At 42.6% G+C, this 20,537-nt stretch overlaps 1 protein-coding gene across 2 annotated transcripts; it reads right to left on the reverse strand.

Annotated features, from left to right (window-relative positions):
* Positions 1–437: 437 nt before the first annotated feature.
* Positions 438–17,179, reverse strand: TCTN3 (tectonic family member 3). 2 transcript variants are annotated; one of them, XM_081191114.1, is made up of 14 exons: positions 16,953–17,178; positions 16,655–16,796; positions 15,092–15,213; positions 14,256–14,386; positions 13,275–13,383; positions 12,309–12,427; positions 11,625–11,660; positions 11,248–11,322; positions 11,014–11,139; positions 9,153–9,248; positions 8,101–8,198; positions 7,644–7,809; positions 6,464–6,589; positions 438–3,910 (listed from the first exon to the last, which is right to left on the reverse strand). In XM_081191114.1, exons 1-14 carry the CDS (start codon positions 17,143–17,145, stop codon positions 3,683–3,685), a joined length of 1,767 nt encoding a protein of 588 aa, XP_081047240.1. In that variant the 5' UTR covers positions 17,146–17,178; the 3' UTR covers positions 438–3,682. The 2 variants fall into 2 exon arrangements, with proteins under 2 accessions (XP_081047240.1, XP_081047241.1); XM_081191115.1 differs by lacking the exons at positions 11,014–11,139; positions 11,248–11,322 and having other exon boundaries at positions 16,953–17,179.
* Positions 17,180–20,537: the final 3,358 nt, after the last annotated feature.

The raw sequence follows: 20,537 nt of genomic DNA on the forward strand, positions 1-20,537 counted from the left end.
CTCACTTCTGACTAAACATGGTCAAGAAAGTACGTGGCCTAAATGTTCCTTAAAGGCCACTTCTAGGAATATATGTGCCAATGACTGCTGAAAGTGAATTAAGGAGACAGAATGGGTTCTTATGGTTTGCCAAGACAGAGCTTTATGAGACTTTCGTAGGAGTGTGAACGTTCTTTAAGCATCTACCTCTCACTGTGCGAATATGGGTCTGCACAATGGTGTGACTTTATGCTAAATAGGGGGACACTGACACCCTCCTACTAGAAACTACCTTTTGATAAGGGAGAAAAACACGGGGGAGGAATCTGCTCCTACAAAGAACATCTCAACCACAGAAACCCCACCTGCACTGAAGTTATTTATGAAATAGACTACCCACAGAATTGAAATTAGCCTGCTTTTAAAAGAAAAATAAGTGGAATCACACATAAGGTGGCTGCAGTGGAAAGGGTATAGTGTTCTTTTTTATTTAAATCAAATACAATGTTTACAAAAGAGACACAAAGTAAGAAACAAACAAGTCATTCACATCAGCACCAATTGGTCAAGTCAGCCTAAATCCAGAATCCGGTTCCAATCACACACACACACGTTTCTATTTCTGCAACACTGGATCAGTAGCTAACAGTTATCCATTTCCCCCATGTACGCAGTACCTAAGACAGTTACCAGCCAGTTTGCTATGGTTGGTACAGGTACAGATGGAGATTTCCAACACTGAGCAAAGACAATTTCTGCAGATATCTAAAGATATAATAAAAATTGAGTTTGTCCTATACTTTTTATCCACCAGGAAATGCAATAGTTTTTTAAAAACTTAAAATAGTTTCAATATCAGATTTTTCCTTTTTAAACTTTTTAAAAATACTCCTCCAGCATAAATTTCATCTGACTTAAGAATTGTCAATCTCATGTTCCCACTTTGTTAGAACAAAGTTTGTTTGAAGGAAATCATTCTTCATTCCTTATTATCCTCCAATGCTGAAATTTTTATTTACAGTATCTTCATCTTTCTTTTGGGAAGCTCAGAGCAGCTTACACAAGTCTTTCAGAGAACCTTGCCTCCAAGTGAGCCCCACTTAGCATCATATACTCTTCAGCCATTCTCTGAACCAAAGTATGCTGAGGGATGATCACACACAAGAAAAAGCAGCTGAGATACACTTAGTAGGACTTTGCAGATAAAACCCGTAGCACCTCTCCAAGGTACTACTACTTATTACTTTTCAGATGAAGAAATCCAAAAGTAGGGGTGGAATTTGATCTGAGGTGCAGTCTGCACCCTTATTTGTGGTATGTTCAGTGACATTTCAGTGGAAAAAGAACTATAGAGTTGGATGGGACCCCAATCTCCTCAATGCAGCATCTCAACTAAAGCATACATGGCAGATGGCTCTCTAACTTCTGCTTAAAAACCCCAAAGGAAAAAACCCCACGGAAGTAGTCCACCGTCTCTCGTGGGAGTCTGTTCCACTGTCGAATAACTCTTAACTATCAGAAAGTTCTTCCTGATGTTTAGTCAGAACCTCCTTTCCTGTAATTTGAATTCATTGGTTCGGGTCCTAGAATCCAGAGCAGGAGAAAACAAGCTTGCTCCATCTTCCATGTTATAGCCCTTTCGATAATTGAAGATTGCTGTATCTCCTCTCAGTCTCAGGGGACAAAACCTATAATTTCTTGACACCCACACAAGCAGCCCAAGAAACACATTTTCACAGTGCTCATTTTTTTGCCAGAACCCCAGGTGACATGAGGACGGACAAGCAAGGAACTGGGCCAAGGCATTATCACATGTGATTTCATATCACACTCCAACTGGAAAGCTGTAAATTACTAGTCCTCCTACTTGGACTTTGAGGCTAATTTTTCCTAAAGTGTCCTTATTTTAGAGTTGACAGGGTAGGGTCACTTTCTGCCTACCTCAAGATTCAAGGCAACTCTGAAACCATAGGCTTGAAGGTCACTCTTCAACTGATCATAGTGGACAATTTTGAGCAACAAAAGTTGAGATAGTTGGATTCTTTGGTATGAGACATATTATAAAGATATAGTATGTCATTTTGCTCCATTCCCCATTAGCAATGCCTCTCACTAAGCTTTTGCTGTCCCATAAGGGCTACAAAAGTAGACGGTGACCTGAAATTAGAAGACTTGAGATGTATACTGTAAAGGCAATACATTATCCCATGACAATGGGTCCCTCTACCTCTCATAGGCATCCTTTATTTAGGCTTTAATTTTACAACTATTGACCCTGAGAGTAAGAACCATTGAAGTTCATGGGACTTACTTCTGAGCAGAAATGTATAAAAATTGCACTCACAGGGTGTTTTAAAAAAGAAAAGAAAAAAGATTATTGTTATTTGATAACAAATAGGTATTATATATTTTTCCAGATGCTGGAAGAAGCTATAATTCCATTGTATTGCAGGGAAATGCTAAAAAGCAACTATGGTAGAACAGGCCTACACCAATTACTTGGACATGAAAGGTGTCATTACTGATATCTGTTAAACAGCCCCATATGCTGTGAAGCAATAAAGCAGAACAGAAATTATATTTGTCTCACATCAGATGCAGACAGGCAGAGTAATTATAACAAGATGCCACCACAAAATAATTAATTTTTTATACACTGGCTTTGTTTAATAAGGCTGTTGGTTAAAGTGTAATATATTAGGGAAGAACTCTTCAGTAGGACATAGGTTGCAACACTCCTAAAATTAAAGCCCACTTCCCAAGCTCCCATAGTTAATAAACAAGTGTGCATAAGTTCTATAACATAAAAGGACATTTAGCATCAGTGCAGCTTTGTATCCTCTGCGATTGTGGAGAGATTTCTTTTTCAGTAATCGTGTCCCAATTTGACTCCTCTAGGAAAGCCAGCCATAGTTAGTATAAAGGTAAGAGACAGGTATTATTGAGGTGAGTCATGAAAGGCATGATTGTTTTATCATGAAAAGAGGAATGATACTAGTTTTTAATGACAATCCATAAAGATAAAATAGTTTCATTTACAAAGTTGTGCGTTATCAAGTGTCCCAAGTTTCCCCCTAACAACAGACAAGGGAAAGCAGACTGAAAGCTATAGGACTTTCTACTTCTAGTGTTTTCTTCAAGAAATAATACGTCAGAGTTTGTGACTGGGAGCTTTTTCCTTGACTGAGATCTAAAGCAGCCTGAGATCGTCCTCAAGCACTTCCACACTGGCAAAGGTTTTGGGGAACGTAAGGGGCTGCATAGAAGAGGCTCAAAAGCTTCAGAATGAGGAGGAAGAGTGCCCATGTCACTTTGGGTCCCACCTCTTTCTTCATCCATAAAGAGGCATAGCAAGTCACGTATGGCACAACTGTTAGCACTTACCCTCATGAGCTGAATACCATATTCATGTGTGGCATGTGCATTTGATCAGCTCACCATGGGCTGGTGAGTTTTCAACAGGTCACCACAAGTCCAGAGAGTGATGTACAGAGGTTCCTAGACTTGACTACAAACATCGCAGTCATGTGACGCACAGTTTCCACTCTATACCCTCCACTAGGATGAGACTGTTTCTTAAACACACTTTCCCCCAAGAGTGCGTCCATTCTGATTCAGTCACTTCACAGCAAGCAATGCTATGTAATACAAGCAATGCCAATATGGCTCTTGCAGATCTTGTGCTTCTTATAAAAAAAGACGTTCATGAGACAAGTAATTTACAAAATGTTAATGTCACCAGCAGAGTACCAGGTAGGCTGCCTGAGCTGCTCCCAGCTCCACTCATTGCCACTTTAAAAGGGAAGAAGAAATCAAATGGAAGCTTCCAATAGGCTCTGGGCTGACCGCGGGGTGGCTCTGGCCATTTAGTAGCATCCGTGAAGGCAACTGTGGTTGTCAAAGGCAACATGTTCACCATGTTGCCAATGGACTGGAAGAAAAACAAAACTATCATTTTAGAATGTACAGAGCCTTGCTTGTTTCCTACCTCACAGTAAATAGCTCCACAGGCCTCTTACACTAGTCCATCATAATTCAGAGCTGTTGCCTGAACATGAAAGGGAAGCCTGAGACATTTGTCTTGGGCTTGCGACATGACATGTCTCTCAAAATAGGAGACTGGGACTACTCTACAGCAAATGGAACTGAAAAGAAAAGTGATATCCATTTCTATAGCTATTATTTCCCACCACCAGCTCCCCTTCCACCTTACCATTGACAGCTGCAAACCTGTCCTTTCTTTGTGATGCATGAACAGACATAGAAGTGAAGAACACAGAGCCTAGAGACCATCCCCCCACCCATTGGACCTCCTGACACACAGCTATTAAAATTATTCTATCACCTGTTTAGCCTCCTCCTTCTGGCTGTGGACAGGAGCTGGAGGCTACACCTGGCATCCCTTGTGATCTCTACAGTGGCAATAGGTGGTATTGCACTACACAGAGAACTAGTCTCCTGTCTTGCAGCGCTCTCTGTCAATGTAGCAGATTAATCCTATACAACTCCTTTAGTTCTTCCCTCACACTCTAGTGGACAGGAGCAGGCTTCTTCACTGATCTCCTAATATTTCCTAAAATTCTGGTTAAGTAGTATGAGTTATTATTTGTTACAATCATTTTTACTTTACTTTGGAAGATAGTTAATAAGTAATAGTGAAATACGGTGGTACCTTGGTTTTCAAACGCCTTGGTTCCCAAACGTCAAAAACCCGGAAGTAAGTGTTCTGGTTTTTGAACGTTTTTCAGAAGCCAAACGTACAATGCGGCTGTCGGCTATTGATTCCAGGGCACCTGCACCAACCAGAAGCTGCACCTTGGTTTTCAAACATTTCGGAAGTCAAACAGACTTCCGGAACAGATTAAGTTTGGCACTCTTGTTTTTACTATTTATTTTGCATTTTTGTTTTTGAGGCTTTTTCAGTTAATTTGTTTTTGTGGTTGTGTGGAACACAGTTCAGCTACTGACTGATTATGTGACTGCAGAAAGGGATAAAAGTCCCTCATCCAAACAATGACTATCATCAGTGCAGGTAAGAATTATTTTTAAAAAATTTTTTATCATCTACAATACTGTCTTTTTTATTTTATAGTACAGTATGTTGATTATTGCTTTCGTTTTATGGATCAATGGTCTTGTTAGATAGTAAAATTAATGTTAAATTGCTGCTTTAGGGGTTGTTTTTAAAAGTCTGGAATGGATTAATCTGTTTTGCATTACTTTCAATGGGAAAGTGCGCCTTGGTTTTGGAATGCTTTGGTTTTGGAACAGACTTCCAGAACAGATTACGTTTGAGAACTGTAATTCATTGGGCTGGTTCAGATTTATTGCTAAACGTATGGTTCAGCGAGGGGTGGGGAACCTCCAGCCTGCAGGCCAAATGTGACCCACCAGGCCTCCTCATTCAGCCCACCAGGTCACTTCCCCCCCAAACATCAGACAGTTCAGTCAGTAGAGGATGAGACTCCTAATCTCAGGGCCGTGAGTTTGAGCCCCATGTTGGGCAAGATTCCTGCACTGCAGGGAGTTGGACTAGATCAGGGGTTGTCAACCTGGTCCCTACTGCCCACTAGTGGGAGTTTCAGGATTCTAGGTGGGTGGTAGTGTAAGGTTACCAGATTTTCTTCAATGAATCCAGGGACACATTTCAACTTCCTACTAAGCAGATGGATTTTGTCAGGGGACTGATTTGTAAATCTGGGGACTGTCCCCAGGAAATGGGGACGTCTGGTAACCTTACAGTAGGGGGTTCTAGGGCACAAGCTGAATCCTCCTTCCATCGAGCACTGGTGGGCAGTAAGGAAATTTTACCAACAAGAAAGATGCATTAGTGGGCGGTAGGGATAAAAAGGTTGACTACCCCTGGACTAGATGAATCTCGTGGTCCCAACTCTACAATTCTATGAGCTACTAGTAAAGTTGATCCCTGCAGAAAGCAGGACTGAACTACCCAAAGCAGAAGCTGATGCATGGGGTATGCAATCCTGCTTGGTCACCCTCTTGCTTTAGGTGGTCCTGCCCAATTGTCAAAGTTGGCCTGCGGAGTGGGGAGGGAGAGAAAGATCTGGCCCCTGGTTTAGCCTTATGTGTACAAACAACATTGAGTCTTGGGCTCCCCTTTCTCCTCTGGCATGTGTCAGAGAAGATTATAGGAAGCACCTGCTTCTAGTTTTTAACTAAGCAAGTTTCTGAAATAGGGCAACTCTGGTAGGTTCAAACACTAGGTAGTGAACAAATCAGGATAATAAACCACTGTTTGATCCTAGCTTCTTTGAACTACTCAGAGTTTAAACAAACCAGAATTCATCGAGTTAAGATGCAACAGTGAGCTGTGGTTAGTTTAAAATCGAATGTAGCTTTCAATCTTCTCTGGTGCACAAAAGAGGTCAGATGTGTGAACTCACTATAGCTCATACACTTTGCATTACATCTGAAATGGTCCAAAGAAACGAAAAACAGCCCTGAGACATTATTTGTGACAGACCTTCAGAGATTTGCAGAGATAATGGTATCGTGCTCCCAATATATGAGCTTGCGGATTAGACAGGAGGCCTATGTGGGCCCATATCACTTGGATCTTCAGGGAAATGGGAACCATACAAAGCCCCTCCTAGAAAGAAAAGGGGAAATTCTAAATTAAATAAGCGTACTCCCAAAGAGCTGTATTCCTGCTGAGTAATCAGCAGTGCAAAGGGGAAGAATCAGAATTACTGCTAAATTTGTGCTCAAATACAGAGCAAAACATGATGGCTCTACTCTGCCTCCACAGTTGGAGGCAGTATGCTTCTGAACACCAGTTGCTGGAAACCACAGGAGAAGAGCGTGCCCTTGTGCCGGAATCCTGCTTGCATGTCCCACGGAGGACCTTACGGTCTTCAAACAAAAACATCTTGGAGGTCCTGGGCCACAGGGAGGTTAGGCTGGCCTCAACCAGAGCCAGGGCTTTTTCGGCTGTGGCCCCGATCTGGTGGAGCGCTCTGTCACAAGAGACTAGGGCCCTGCAGGACTTGACATCTTTCCACAGGGCCTGCAAGACAGAGCTGTTCCACCAGGCCTTTGGCCAAGGCACAGCCTGACCCCCTCCTTTGGTAATCCTCACAGAACTCTAGTCTAATGGTTGCCATTAATTTGATTTTGACTTGATTTTAGAATGAATTGATTTTAGAATGCTGTGTTACTTTTATTGTTGTTAGCTGCTCTGAGCCCGGCTTCGGATGGGGAGGGCGGGATATAAATAACATTTTATTTTTATTATTATTATTATCTGATTGGCCACTGTAAGAACAGGATGCTGGACTAGATGGGCCATTGTCCTGATCTAAAAGGCTCTTTTGTGTTCTTATGAAGAGAGTGACATCTCAGAGGTAGTCAGAATTGCATGGGGATGCAGAAAATGATGTTTCTACAGCTACCTCTCCTTTCATTGGGAGGAACAAAAGAAGACAAAAGACTTATGGCCCAGTTGAAGGAAGTTCTATGTGAATACATTAGGGACCTGTGAATGTGCCACTGGTCTTGGCAAAACACAATGTGCTCCAGCTTGACACAGTTAGAGGGAAGTTTCTTCTATAGGGTAGATGGTTGCCCTTTCATCCTTCAGGTGCTGTGGCAAAGCTTACAATAGGATGTCAGATACAAATATACTCTGTCTCTCTGCATATTACCTGTATTTTGCACCCCTGGGTGAAAATGTTGGTCCGCTCTCCTGGACGGCTTGGGTCAGCATTGCCAGTTATGGCCAAACCGCCTAAGTTGTATGCTCCCTCAAAGGCTTGGTATAGTGTCTCTTGGAAATGGCTACAGTTTGCTTCCTCCGGCTTGAAGGGTACGCTGGAAATCAGACAAAACAGGGAGCATCCACTGGTCTCATGTCAGTGAAACTTAACTACCATTCAGAAACACATTACCTTTACATTACTTCTCAGGAATTACTGAACTGGAACATGTCTAAATCAGTTCTTCAATGGAGGTACATTTGGTGAGAAGTTAAAATTATCCCTTGCTAAGTTCCTTAGTTTATGTGCTAAGCAGTGAACAGTCAGCTCTGATTTACAAAATTTGGCTGTCTATACAGGTCTGTACAAAGAGTGTAAATATTCAAGAGAATATGAGGAATATTACCTGAACTGGCAACTTGTCCTCACATTCTCTCTAAACTGTACTTTATACCTTTCAGTTGCTGAGCATTGACCATCAACTTGATTCTGTAAAATGGTTATCTGAGGAGAGAGGTGTCAGGAAACTAAACTAGAATACGATGGAAACCAGAGAAACTGTCTTCGGTCTTGTGGACAGAAAGCAACTCCAAGTGTGTACATATGTACACAACTCCAATATGGTGTGTCCATACGTGCACAATCATTTGTTTACATTTTAACTCATTCTCAGGTTTGGAGAATATCAACTACTGATAAATAATCTGAAATATTTTAAGACAAATGGTTTTAATATAATAAAATGCTAAATGATTACTACTTTAGCCTAAATGATGAAAAGGTAGCCAAACATGAACACCTCAACACTTTTGCCAATTCTCCAAATAAAAATACCCCCCCCCCCCAGTTGTGGGGCTGATTAAATGCAGCACATGAACAGCAAAAAGAATGCATTCTCAGTTGCTCTGTCTTGGGTATTATAGTGGGACATATAAAATACCACCTCATCTCCAAGAACCATTCACAGGCTGCTTATAACCCATAATTGGCTCATGGCAACTTCTTAACTGAACAGCTGGGCTCATCCACATGTTCTTTCTATTGGATCCAAAAACTTAGAAACAAAAGGATGTTGCACAGACCTGAAAACAATTGAAAAGCCAAGTGCAGGAATAAACAAAGAAGTATATAATTGCATATACACATTATCACATCAGCCTACAGCTTTTTAAGAAAATCTGAGGCCAATGGATCAAGTAATACATTGCAGATAGCCCTGCAGGATGCTCTCATTTGTAGTTAAAAGTGTGAGGTGGTTACTAATACCAAGAGCATTAATTCTGGGCCTTGGTTCTCACAGGGCATTCACATACGTATTAATATATGCAGTGATATGAAGAACAGTGGGTGAGGTCAAAATCCTCTATAGAGCTCTACAATCATCTAAGATCTAAGGGTACACTCCTGGTACTGGCTACACTCCTGATACTAGATCAAACACAGTGCCAGAAAGGATACATGCTGCTGGGTGCCATTATACAGAACTATCAGTGGTGCTCCTATAATATATCCAGGGTTCCCGCTTCTCTGTTTGGTGAGAGAAGCGCTCCTGCTCTGCAAGAGACAAAATAAATTACATGAACCTTATTATACCATCATCTGTACATACTTTGAAATACAATAATTAGTAAGGGACAAAATTCAAACCTGGCCTAATGGTTAGGATTGACATGCCAAAGAAGTGGGAGCTGAGCCCACTCATGCCAGACGAAGGGGGCCTTGTTTTGTCATTACACATACTAAAATCCTATAATAGTGCATTGAAGTACCATACATGAATCTACTGACCCAACACCGCAGTAATGGATTATAGATAATCTTGGGGCACTGTCAGACATGTGAATGAAATGGAAATAAAAAAGAACACTGTCTAATACACCAGGCAGGAATCCTTGCATTATGCAGCTGCTCCCATGTGGTGTTATAAGGCAACAAGAAATGTAAGCAGCAATTTGAAGGACAACAGTGGAAGCAGTTTTGCAGAGATTTGCAAGAAGTCTCTTCCCTAGTGAAAAGCAAGAGAAGAAATTATGTTGCCAGCATGTTCTCCTTTAGTCATGATTACGTCAAAGTTAATAGATGAGCAACTTGCAGCATTATTTCCTTTTATGTGTGTGTGTGATTTATAGAAAGGCTACATGTCTTTTAGACAAGCAATAAGTATGCGAAGTCAGCATCTGTGGCACATCTTTCATTCTCTAAGCAATTGGAGAATTACTGACATAGGCAGAAGAGAAAAAGTGGCAAGGAAAGGCAAAGAATGAGGATGATTAGTTTGTGTTTGATGCAGAGGGAAAGAGAGTATAGTTTGCCCAGAAATTCATACTCTTATCTCCTCTGCACTGTCTTCGTGACTCTTATCAGTCACATGGACTCAGACTATGGGCATATCTACCACGGCACTCCACTCTCCAAAATAAGTCACCAGGCAGACATAGCAAAAAAAATTTATCAGTATACACAAATAACTGGTATTACAGGAAGTGAGTTTATGAGACTAATACCATTGTAAGCAATTGGTTGCCTATTCATCTGCTTTACTCTATTGTTTATGTGATTGCTTCACAGGTACACAAAGTGAGAGACAAATTTAGCAGATGGAAGGAGAAAAAACCAATTTAAATACTTTCTAGTCTGTTTACCACTCCATCATCACAGCTTGTGTAAGAGCTGATCAGAATCTAAGATTACAGGCAAAGCTAAAAGGGTACTAGACAAAGTGCACAGATTCTGTACAGATTGAATACTAAAAACTCAGAATCTTCTTAGAACTGCTGGTGTTAACCAACTAGACAAAAGAAGTTTCCAAAACATTGTACCCTTCCCCTTTCAATGCATGCAAGGCCTATCTCCATTTAGAAATGTTTGGCATGCCATTTCAAAACACTGATAGCTTCCTTTCCCTAACTCCAAACTTAATTTGCATCACTTTGATAAACAGGATGGAGACTTCTCCAACTTGATGTCAGACCTACAAAATGCTTCTTTGGTGCAGCAGCCTGAGACTTTGACAGCCTTGAGAAGAACCTAGACTTCTACGCCATCGCAATTGTTCTGCAGCACAAACTCAATCTTTTCTTTGATCACATACGGCCAAGAAATAAATATGGAGCCACACTTGCAAACCCGTTTTGTGTTTCAGAGTGGCCATCTCACTTCCACAACAGCACCACCATTGAGGCCCATGACAGTAGAATACTGACTCTGGGTTCCATTCTCATTGAGCTCATAACACAGCAAAGGATCCAGTTGCACACAAGGGCCCCAGCCCAACCCTTTTCCCCACAGTCCAAGAATACATATAAGAACAAACACTGACCCCAAAATGAAGAGAAAAGCGCTGCTGCAGTGTGGCTCTTGGATTCCCAGATATACTGGCAACTTTGAATTGTACAGACACTTTCTGAATTCCATGAATCCCATTGAACTCCACCTCATAGCTCACCTAAAAGTATGACATACATGTCAGAGAGAGACAAGGTATGAACTGAGGCCTCAGGTCACCTCCCCACACCTCTACTAATGAGGACAGCACTTGAAGAACTAATGATACCTCAGAAACAACATTGTGGCACGTGCTACCACTTAGTGAAGGAGATGCAGGCTCTGAAACAGGGGTGATGTTGACCTGGAGACATGAAAGATATTTTCAGTTCTCATATCATATTTATCTTCACCCACATAATCTATCCACAGTCATCTTAGACTAGGGGCATTCAAAACTTCCAACCCACTTCACAAAAAATAATCCTCACAACTATTCTGCTACATGCAGCAGGAAACTTAAGCATTCCCTTGAGACCATATACAAATAAACTAGCATCTTTACAACACTCATTTCTTTGTGTATAGCTAGATCCACAATTCCCAGTCCATTTTCTAGACTATGTTTCAAAATTATCACTAGGCAAAAACAAACTAAAATCTCACCTGTATGGGTTGGAAAATAGTCATGTTGACTGGGACCTGAAAAATGAAAAGCCAACTATACTTTAGTGTCTGCACAAGATAATGATTTACAAACCTTTGATCCCAATCTTACAGTCCTGTCTTCTTTGCAGTGTTCTTTTATCTATTGGGGATGAGGCATTATTTAGGAATAGGCAAGAAAAAGGTTTATTGAGCCAATAAATTTTGAACTCTGCTGGTTCTTCTTCAGGGAAATTCAGAGAACAGTAATTCAAAATTCAGATGTGCTACCTCATCTATTTTTTACCATAAGAAATAAAAAAGGTAGCACATCTGAATTTCCCTGAAGTAGAGTTAAAAATGTGTTGGATCAATAAACCTCTTCCTTGTAAATCCCATTGTTTTGCTTTTGTTTCCAGTTGCTTTTTTTAAGGTGGGGGTTCTTATTTTTGCTGGACATTATTTAGGAAAAATCTCTTCATTTGTAGGCCCCAAATACTCTTTATGCCTGTAGTAGGCCAACAGAAATATCAATTGCTTCCCCAATATTTCAAGGTATTCGACAATAAAAAGAAATATTTTTAAACCTATTCTTGATTTGGCAAGGAAGCAGAAGACTCAAATGTGCTTAGGAAATGTGGAAACATACTTGAATTAGGAAAGATAACCAATACTATACCAAAATAGCAAAATAAAAAGAGTTACCTTCAGGACACTGAAGCCACGGTAGTATGAAGCTGCATCCAGTGCAGGGTCAGTGGTGCAGCTGCTTGTTAAGTCAGTAAGGATCCGAATGCAGCTTGTGTTTTTGCTCTCCAGGAAACCTAAGTAATTAACAAGTCACATAAGCGGGTAGGGACACGCAGTAAATGTCATCCTAATGCACAGGAATCCACAAATGCAGTCAACTGGGTAATCCAACCTGCAACATGCCATGGTGTGTGTATGTCTTAAATTCAGAACTCCCAACACCAGGCTTCAACATATTATTACCTGGCTGTGCCACCAACACACTGTATTAACTGCAAGTCTGACAGACTAAGCACTGTACTTCCAAGGCATTGCCTGGGTTGTAGGGCCAAGCCTAGTTAAGTACTCAGTGGATCACAAGCACAAATTCCTGTCCACTGAGACCTATAAAGCCCTAGCCTAACCTGTTCATCAGCAACTCAGTCTAGAGCAACTTGCCTCAGCAAAGAAGACCTCAACTAGCTACACTTTTGCTGTAGCCTGGTTTGACCCACTGCCTTGGATTATGCTGCCAGACTTTGACCCTTTAGTCACTGCCTCTGAAACCCATCTTGCCCATCTTAGACTGTATTACCTGCTTCTTTACCACAGGAGAGATAAGTATTTTAAATGCTGCTGGCAACACTGAAGGGCTCTTTCAAAATATTAAGTTGCATATTGTGTTGGAAAGCAGATCATATCATAGCTTGAAACAAAAATGTTGTTATGCACTGTGAACTCTATTGCTAACTCCCTCTCTACCAACACCACCCCACTTGTCAGGCAGCAAAAAAGAGAGGAACTCCTTTATATTTGCCATTGTACAGAGGAAGCCAAAAAACTCATTAGCTGCTAAAAACAATTACTCGGCACTAAACTCCAACGAAGTTTGTGGAGCTCAACTAACAGATGTCAGGACTTTGCTGAAGATCCCATGCTCACCAGCAGGATTCCCATCAATGCAAAGTTGGCTGCTTCCAATGCCCACTGGTTGTTTGAGTATACTTAATACAGATGATGCAGCAAAGTAAGTCTGTATAGGATCTCCCACCTGAAATGAAAACAGAGGGTGCTATTCAACTAAGTTTCATTCAGAGTAGACCTACTGAAATGAATGAACCCAACTTATGTTGATTAATGCCAGTAGGTCTACTCTGAGTAAAGCTTAGTTGAAGAAGAATTATTTTATTATTTATACCCCATCCATCTGGCTCGGTTGTCCCAGCCACTCTGAGCCGCTTACAACACATATAATAACAAAATGAAACATTAAAAACTACCCGAAATAATACCACCCAGAGCTGAAAAGGAATCACTAAGAGCAAAGCACACACAAGAGAGGCCCATAATCATCTATTCTACTGCATGAGGATGAGCATTTAAATACAGTGGTACCTTGGGTTACAAACGCTTTGGGTTACAAACTCCACTAACCCGGAAGTAGTTGTGAACTTTGCCCCAGGATGAGAACAGAAATTGTGCAGCGGCAGCGCAGCGGCCACGCAGCGGCAGCGGGAGGCCCCATTAGCTAAAGTGGTACCTCAGGTTAAGAACAGTTTCGGGTTTAGAACGGACCTCTGGAACAAATTAAGTTCATAACCCAAGGTACCACTGTACACTTAGGAACACAGGAAGCTGCCTTATACTGAATGAAACAGCTGGTCCAGCTAGTTCAGTATTGTCTACATAGACAGTTTCAGGAAGAAGCCTCTCCCAGCCCTAACCAGATATGCTGAGAATTGAGCCTGGAACCTTACTGTAAGTTACTAGGAAGGCTTCATCCATAGAGGAAGTATGGAGATTGAAAAGGAAAACTTAACCCTGACCTCTTCTGTCTAGATATTTTGCCTAGATTTTCTAGAAGCAGCCTTCTCACCACGAAAACCTCAAGAGAAAATCCTTGATAACTAGAGGCTAACTCACCCGGTAAAAGGCAGATGGTGATGACAGAACTTGATCAGGCAAGTTGAAAGAAGACCCTCCATATTGCGCTGAAAGTGCTGGAAAGTTGACTTTTGTAACCACCTGTGGCTGCTGTAAATAGTTCAGCTTTGCTATATGTAGAATAGCGGCGGGGGGGGGGGGGGCGAGAAGGGATACATGCAACCGAAACATCACAGTGTTAAAATGAAATCTCATTCCCCTTTGCAAATCTGAACTCCTTCTAGAGGGAAGAATTTTATAAGGCAAGCTATAGGACTTGGTGCTTGTTAAAAGTTTTCTTCTCCACTCTCTGTTAGAGGGCACAAAAATATTGAATGACTGCAATCTCAACAGACGTCAGGATTAGAGGTTTTATTATCCTAGTACAATATTTTCTTGCTCTGCTACTACAGAATGCTCCCTTTTACGCGTTGCACTGGATATACAATGCATAAACACTGGGGAGCTCTGCTCCTCATAATAATGAAAAAATCATGCAAAAGGCTCTTGGGGAGTACATAAATGAAGACAGCACCTTGTGTCACACTCTGTGGAACATCAAAGAGCGTACAAAATTGCAACTTTGATATTAGTAAGGGAATTGTAGACAGTTCAGAAACAAAGTGGGTAGAGGTGGCAACAGGATGTCACCAGCTTCTATGAAGCAAACCTCTTTCCTTGCTCTAAAAGGAAAATATATATAAATAAACAGTTCATTATCTGTCTTGTATCAATGAAAATTAGCAAGTACAATCTGCACTTCTATTTTTAAAATCAGCTTCAGAGAAGAACCTTGACCAAACAGAATAGGAACCTAGATACTGATCTAAACTTACGATCATTTAACTCCACACAGAACAGCAATACACATCCACCAGGACCAGGAAGGACATCAGTACGGTAAGGGGTGTTATTTTGGAAAATTGTGGATTTTTCCAAGCACACCTGACTCACAGCCCTAATAAGAAAACAAAAACACACAAAACCACACCACAGGAGCGTTATTTAAGCAAACACAACTCAATAATATATTTTCTGAAGCACTTGCCTATTCTGTGATTGGGTGACCTAGCAATCTGTCACTCAAAACCACCCGAATATAAGACACTGTGCATATTGATATAGTCCCTGCATTAGTTTGTCATCCATCCTGTAACCAACTTGAGAGGCTATCAACATCAGAAGTCACTATAAGGGTAATTTTTACTATGTTAAGTTTGCCTAGTATAGGATTAGTTAGACCATTATTTTGCTTTAGTATTTTATTTTTGTTGTGATTGTGCATACTTGCTCTCTCTCTCCCCCCCCTTTCTTTTTAAAAAATAATTCCTTTAAAATGAATGGCCTAATTAGGTTTTTAAGCAATACTAGTTTCTGGACACACTCACAGTTTGCGCCCCCCCCCCGATCATTTGATCTATGCTACTGGTTTGAAATGCATGGGAGCACTGGCGGGTCGGAAGAGGAGTGCGGGGGGAGCGCACTGCCCCCGGCAGAATGATCCCAGTGGGTGCCACCGTGGCTGCCCCCTCCCCACGCTGGGTGTCATGCCCCCAGGACATGCACCATACCCCTACGGGCAGCACACCCCATCCCTGGGGCGTATGCCAGCCCCACCCCTGCCTGCTCTCCGCCCCCTGGTGCTGGAGCATGAAGCTCTGCCACTGCTTGGGAGGTCAAGCAGGGTGACTGGCTGAAGCTGTCAGGCATGAGACTTGGAATTTGGCTGGCAGTATCCCTGCTTATATGCAACTATAAGCAATCCTGTACTCTGTTGACCAAGTGAGCTGGGTGCTACCATCATTGACAAACAATATCTACCTTGAATGACAAACAATATCTATCTTGAACACTCATGCAGAGGTCTTTCCTAGCCCAGCTACCTGAGATTTTGTTACCCAGAGATACCATGGCTTCAATTTGAAACATGCAACACATGTGCTTTACTTCTAAACAACTAGCCTGCCTTTCTTTTGTAAAAGAAAAGCAAAGGCAGCAACATTAGTAGCTCAGAAAAAGATGCCTTTCCCCTTCCCACATCTTTATAGGACACAAGATAAAGGGGTACTCTCACTTAACCTTTCCCTCTAACTCTGCTTGCAAGTTGTCTACAAACCAGTTGGACATACTCATGCCTTTTTCTTAGACACTTAGAGACCTTCAGGGCAGAACATACTAAAACTTACATTCTTACTCTTTCACTAATGTGTTTATTGCTCCTGTCAGAATTCTCCAGCATAGGTGTGCAAACCTCCTATCCACCCAAACAGTACTCATGGATCTGACCACTGCCACCACCAAGCACCCTGGCTGAATGAAGCTAGCAGATTCATTCAGATCCCAGGCCACCCCTATGTCTTAACACACTGTGGAGAGAAAATTGTGCCCATGCATTTCACCTGGTGCTGCCTGGAAGACAAAAAGAGAAGGGACATTCAGGGCCCCCCGTGCTACAATCTGAGCCACAGCTTGAATCACAGCAGCAGTTGAGGTCGCAGAAGCCTGGGTGCAGATCACAGGGGCAGATCGACGAAGAAGCGCCTGTGGGGGACAGAGAAAGAGTTAGAACTGAATGCGGTAAGGAGAGGCTGTGAACTGAGAAACGGTCTCGGTAAAGTGTCGCCTAAACGGGATGGGCGGGGCGGAGGGTTATTCACATATTGCCTTTAGGGCACCCTCAGCCTCTCCCTCCCTCACCAGCTCTGGGTTCGAGTCTCTCTTTCCTCTCGACTTCGGCCGCCTCACTGATGGGCGCCTCACTGGGGCCCGTCTCGTTCGTGGGCGCTTCCTCTGCTTCCAGGGTGCTGTTTGCATCCCGGGGCTTCGCCTTCCCCGACGCCACGACCGACAACAGGAGCAGCAACGAGAGCATCGGCTGTGCGGCGGCCATAGCGGACGCATCGCCCCGTTGCTAAGAAACGGCAGTCGCACGTTCATGACGTATAGGCTCAAAAGAAGTACGTCAGTCTTCTGTGTATCCGTAAAACTATAGAAGTAGGAAGTGAGAGGAGCGAAAGCGCAGTCTCCGAAGTTTGTAGATAATTGCTGAATTTTACTGTAGCTGTGATTGGGAAACAGCAAACAAAAGGCAGCAACAAACGAAATTAGCACCAGACAGCAATTAATTCTCTAGCTCAGGGATAACCTATGAATAGATGTTTTTTAAAAGTTTTTTTTTGCAAATATTAAAAAATAGCCGATTTGTTTCCCTTATTGGAACATATTAACAGGGAGGGATCCCTCCAGCTTCTCACTCTTTGGTAATGATTAGGATATTTAAATAGCATCTGATATTTAGTGAAACAAGATTGTAATTAGGTATGCTGTTACTATATTATTCTGAAACCTTATTACTTTTTATTTGGCCAAAACCAAACAAACAGTAAGCGGGTTTTTTATTTTCTCTTAATAGCACTGACAATATCAACACAGCTTATGTCGCTGGTTTGGAGAGGGGTTGTGGTGTTGCAGTCCACTGTTAAGATTGCAGAGGTGGTGCCGATGTTGGTTTGCGTTCCCCGCCAAAAATCCCCTGTAAAAAACACTTCAGCTTGAACGATGTTTGCAAATTTCAAAAAATAAATAAATGCATTTTCCACACGCAATAAGACCCGAGGTAGAAAAGGCGTGAAGTCTTTGTTACCACTTTAGGCGTATGAGGTGGGGGGACACCTGCTGCTGCCCCGTTACATTTATGGTGAAATTCAGTTCTAAGCGCAATTGCGCCCCTAGAGTTCCAATGCAAATTCGGGAATTTTATAGCCGGAGAATAACTTTCGTTTGTATATGGATAGTTAAGAGCTTTTGCGGAGGCGAAGAAGACCTACTCTTCTCTTCCTTAGGTTGGGGCTAGAGGGAATAGGAAGGCATAGCCGAGGGATGCATCTTTGTAGGGGGTAATGCGGGTCAGCAGTTAAATTTGCTGGTCTGGGAATAATACTTTTAATAGCCAGCCGTTTCCCGCTGCTACTCTGAGATGGATCTGGCTGGGGTTACATTTAAAGCACGACACCCCCCACCCCCCCAGTCCCGCCGGCGAACTGTACTTTGTTGTTGGTGGAGTGTATTGTGATGGGTTAACTACTTTGGGGATAAATGTATAGTGTGCATAGGAGCCAACTCCTAGGGGCCCCAGGTCCCTTCGACCCCACAATAAAATATTTGAGGGGCAGCCGCCCCCCAGTTGATGGGCATTGCCATTCAAATAGTGTGCGTGTACTGAGTCAAGTGATTGATTATGCGGGGTGAGACTTACCTGGGCTCCCCCAATATTTCATACAAGTTGGCACCCCGATAGTGTGTATGAGTTTGTATGCTTTTGTAATTCACCAGCAGGGAGCAGCAGAGAAACTGGTTAGAATGGGGAAGGAGGACCTGAGACTATTCTGGTTTGAAAACGGGACCAGGTTCAAAGCGAGGGGTGGGGGGATTAATAGCAAGCGGGGCGATGCTGATCTGGGGCATGATTCGTATGCCTGAGTCAACTTCAAATAGGGAGAATCTCTCTCCCTCTAGATCTGCAAAAGAGGGATCTGGAGTGTTATTGCTTCTGGACGTGCTCAGTTATCCAAAGCTCTAGTTATAAGGCTTGGGCATCACCTTGAACGTTCCATTTACAGTGGTGCCCCGCAAGACGAATGCCTCGCAAGACGAAAAACTCGCTAGACGAAAGGGTTTTTCGGTTTTGCGTTGCTTCGCTAGACGAGTTTCCCTATGGGCTTGCTTCGCAAGATGAAAACGTCTTGCGCTTTTTTCTTAAAGCCACTTGAAGAGGCGCAGTTGCAAAGGACCGTGCTTCGCAAGACGAAAAACATCGCAAGATGAAAAGACTCGCGGAACGAATTATTTTCGTCTTGCGAGGCACCACTGTATAGCCCGTGTGATTTGTTCCACCCCATGCTTTTTGCTACAAATCCTGAACGGATACATTAGAAATTCCTTTTAACTGGGGGAGGGAGAATATTGCATCATGTTGTTGTGCAGCAGCTATCTCTGACCAGGAACACACAATACAAATCCAGAAAATGGTATGTGTGTGACCCCATTCTGAATGCAGGATGCAATCACTAATGTGCTAAGTTTTATATATAAGATAGATAGGTAGATGATAGATAGATAGATAGATAGATAGATAGATAGATGATAGATAGATTAGATAGACTATCATTTCATTTGACATAGCCTGTATGGCTTTGTCTTCCCGCATGAGCACCACTAGGGGTCACCAAAACCAGACCTAGACAAGTGTACAGGCTGTTCTATTCTACTTCTGCGAAATGAGTGGGTGGATTTCAGAAAATGTGCAAACATCATGAACTGAAGAGTAGGGCTACTCTCATTTGTGAAAATGTGTTCTGTATGCAGAGTACAGAGTCTGTATACAGTCTCATCCTGCAGCAGCCATACTATAATTTTAAAACTGAATTTGTGCATCTTGAGCTTTCCGCGTTAATGTTTGCTAAGGCAACTATTGCAAAATATGTACCCATAATTACAAAAATTCTTAACAGACCTTTCTAGCATCTGATTAGGAAAGCACTGACATGCAGTTAACATGTAGAAAAGATATCTGACTGTATACACACACACATCAGAAATCTTATTCACTGTCCTTCACCACTTTGACTTTCCAAAATAACTGTCTTGATCAAACTTCAGAATGTCCCTCCAGAATTTAAAGTACTTTCTAGATCCACATGAAGTGTGAAACATGGTTAAGACTGTCCTTTTTTCCATGTTCCTTTTCATAGGCGCCGACTCCATGGGGCTTGAGGGGGCTCGAGCCCCCTCAAAAATTTTTTTTGGGGGGCTCAGCCCCCCCAATAATCTCGGGCGGGCGCCCTTCCAGGAGAGCGCCGCCGCCGTCCCCCGCCTCCTCCTCACCTGCTCCTTCGCCAGCCAGCCAGCCGCGCGCCCTAATCGGAGGCACTGCCGGAAATCCCGCGAGAACAGGGGAATCCCGACTGGCCACACCTCCCAGCCAGCCAATCGGCTGGCTGGGGGGCGTGGCTTGCCCTATTTAGGGCCGGAGCCACTTTATTTGCATATTCATGAGCTTATTTATTATTCATGAGCTTTCCCGGGCCCCCCCCAATATTTTTTCTAAGTCCGCGTCCCTGTTCCTTTTTAATTAACCATGGAACATCTCATTTCACTCTCAGAAAGCTACCTTATAGTGTTGCATGCCACCTCAATCTCTGAGTGTTGCAAAATTCCAGGGGTTCTAGGCTCTCACCAAGGGTTTGATTTCCTCAGACTGAGGGACAGTGGAGACTGTGGTGT

Source organism: Podarcis bocagei, assembly GCF_964188305.1.
Source record: "Podarcis bocagei genome assembly, chromosome: 4".
Classification (NCBI taxonomy): Eukaryota; Metazoa; Chordata; class Lepidosauria; order Squamata; family Lacertidae; genus Podarcis; species Podarcis bocagei.

What these genes read in the sequence shown, in the direction of transcription:
- TCTN3 (XM_081191114.1), bottom strand. Translation starts at nt 17,145, where the DNA reads ATGGCCGCCGCACAGCCGATGCTCTCGTTGCTGCTCCTGTTGTCGGTC. An exon ending in CACCATCTGCCTTTTACCGG is followed by an intron (nt 13,384 to 14,255) that starts GTGAGTTAGCCT and finishes TTTTCATTTCAG; the next exon opens with GTGGGAGATCCTATACAGAC. An exon ending in GCCACAATGTTGTTTCTGAG is followed by an intron (nt 11,140 to 11,247) that starts GTATCATTAGTT and finishes TCATACTTTTAG; the next exon opens with GTGAGCTATGAGGTGGAGTT.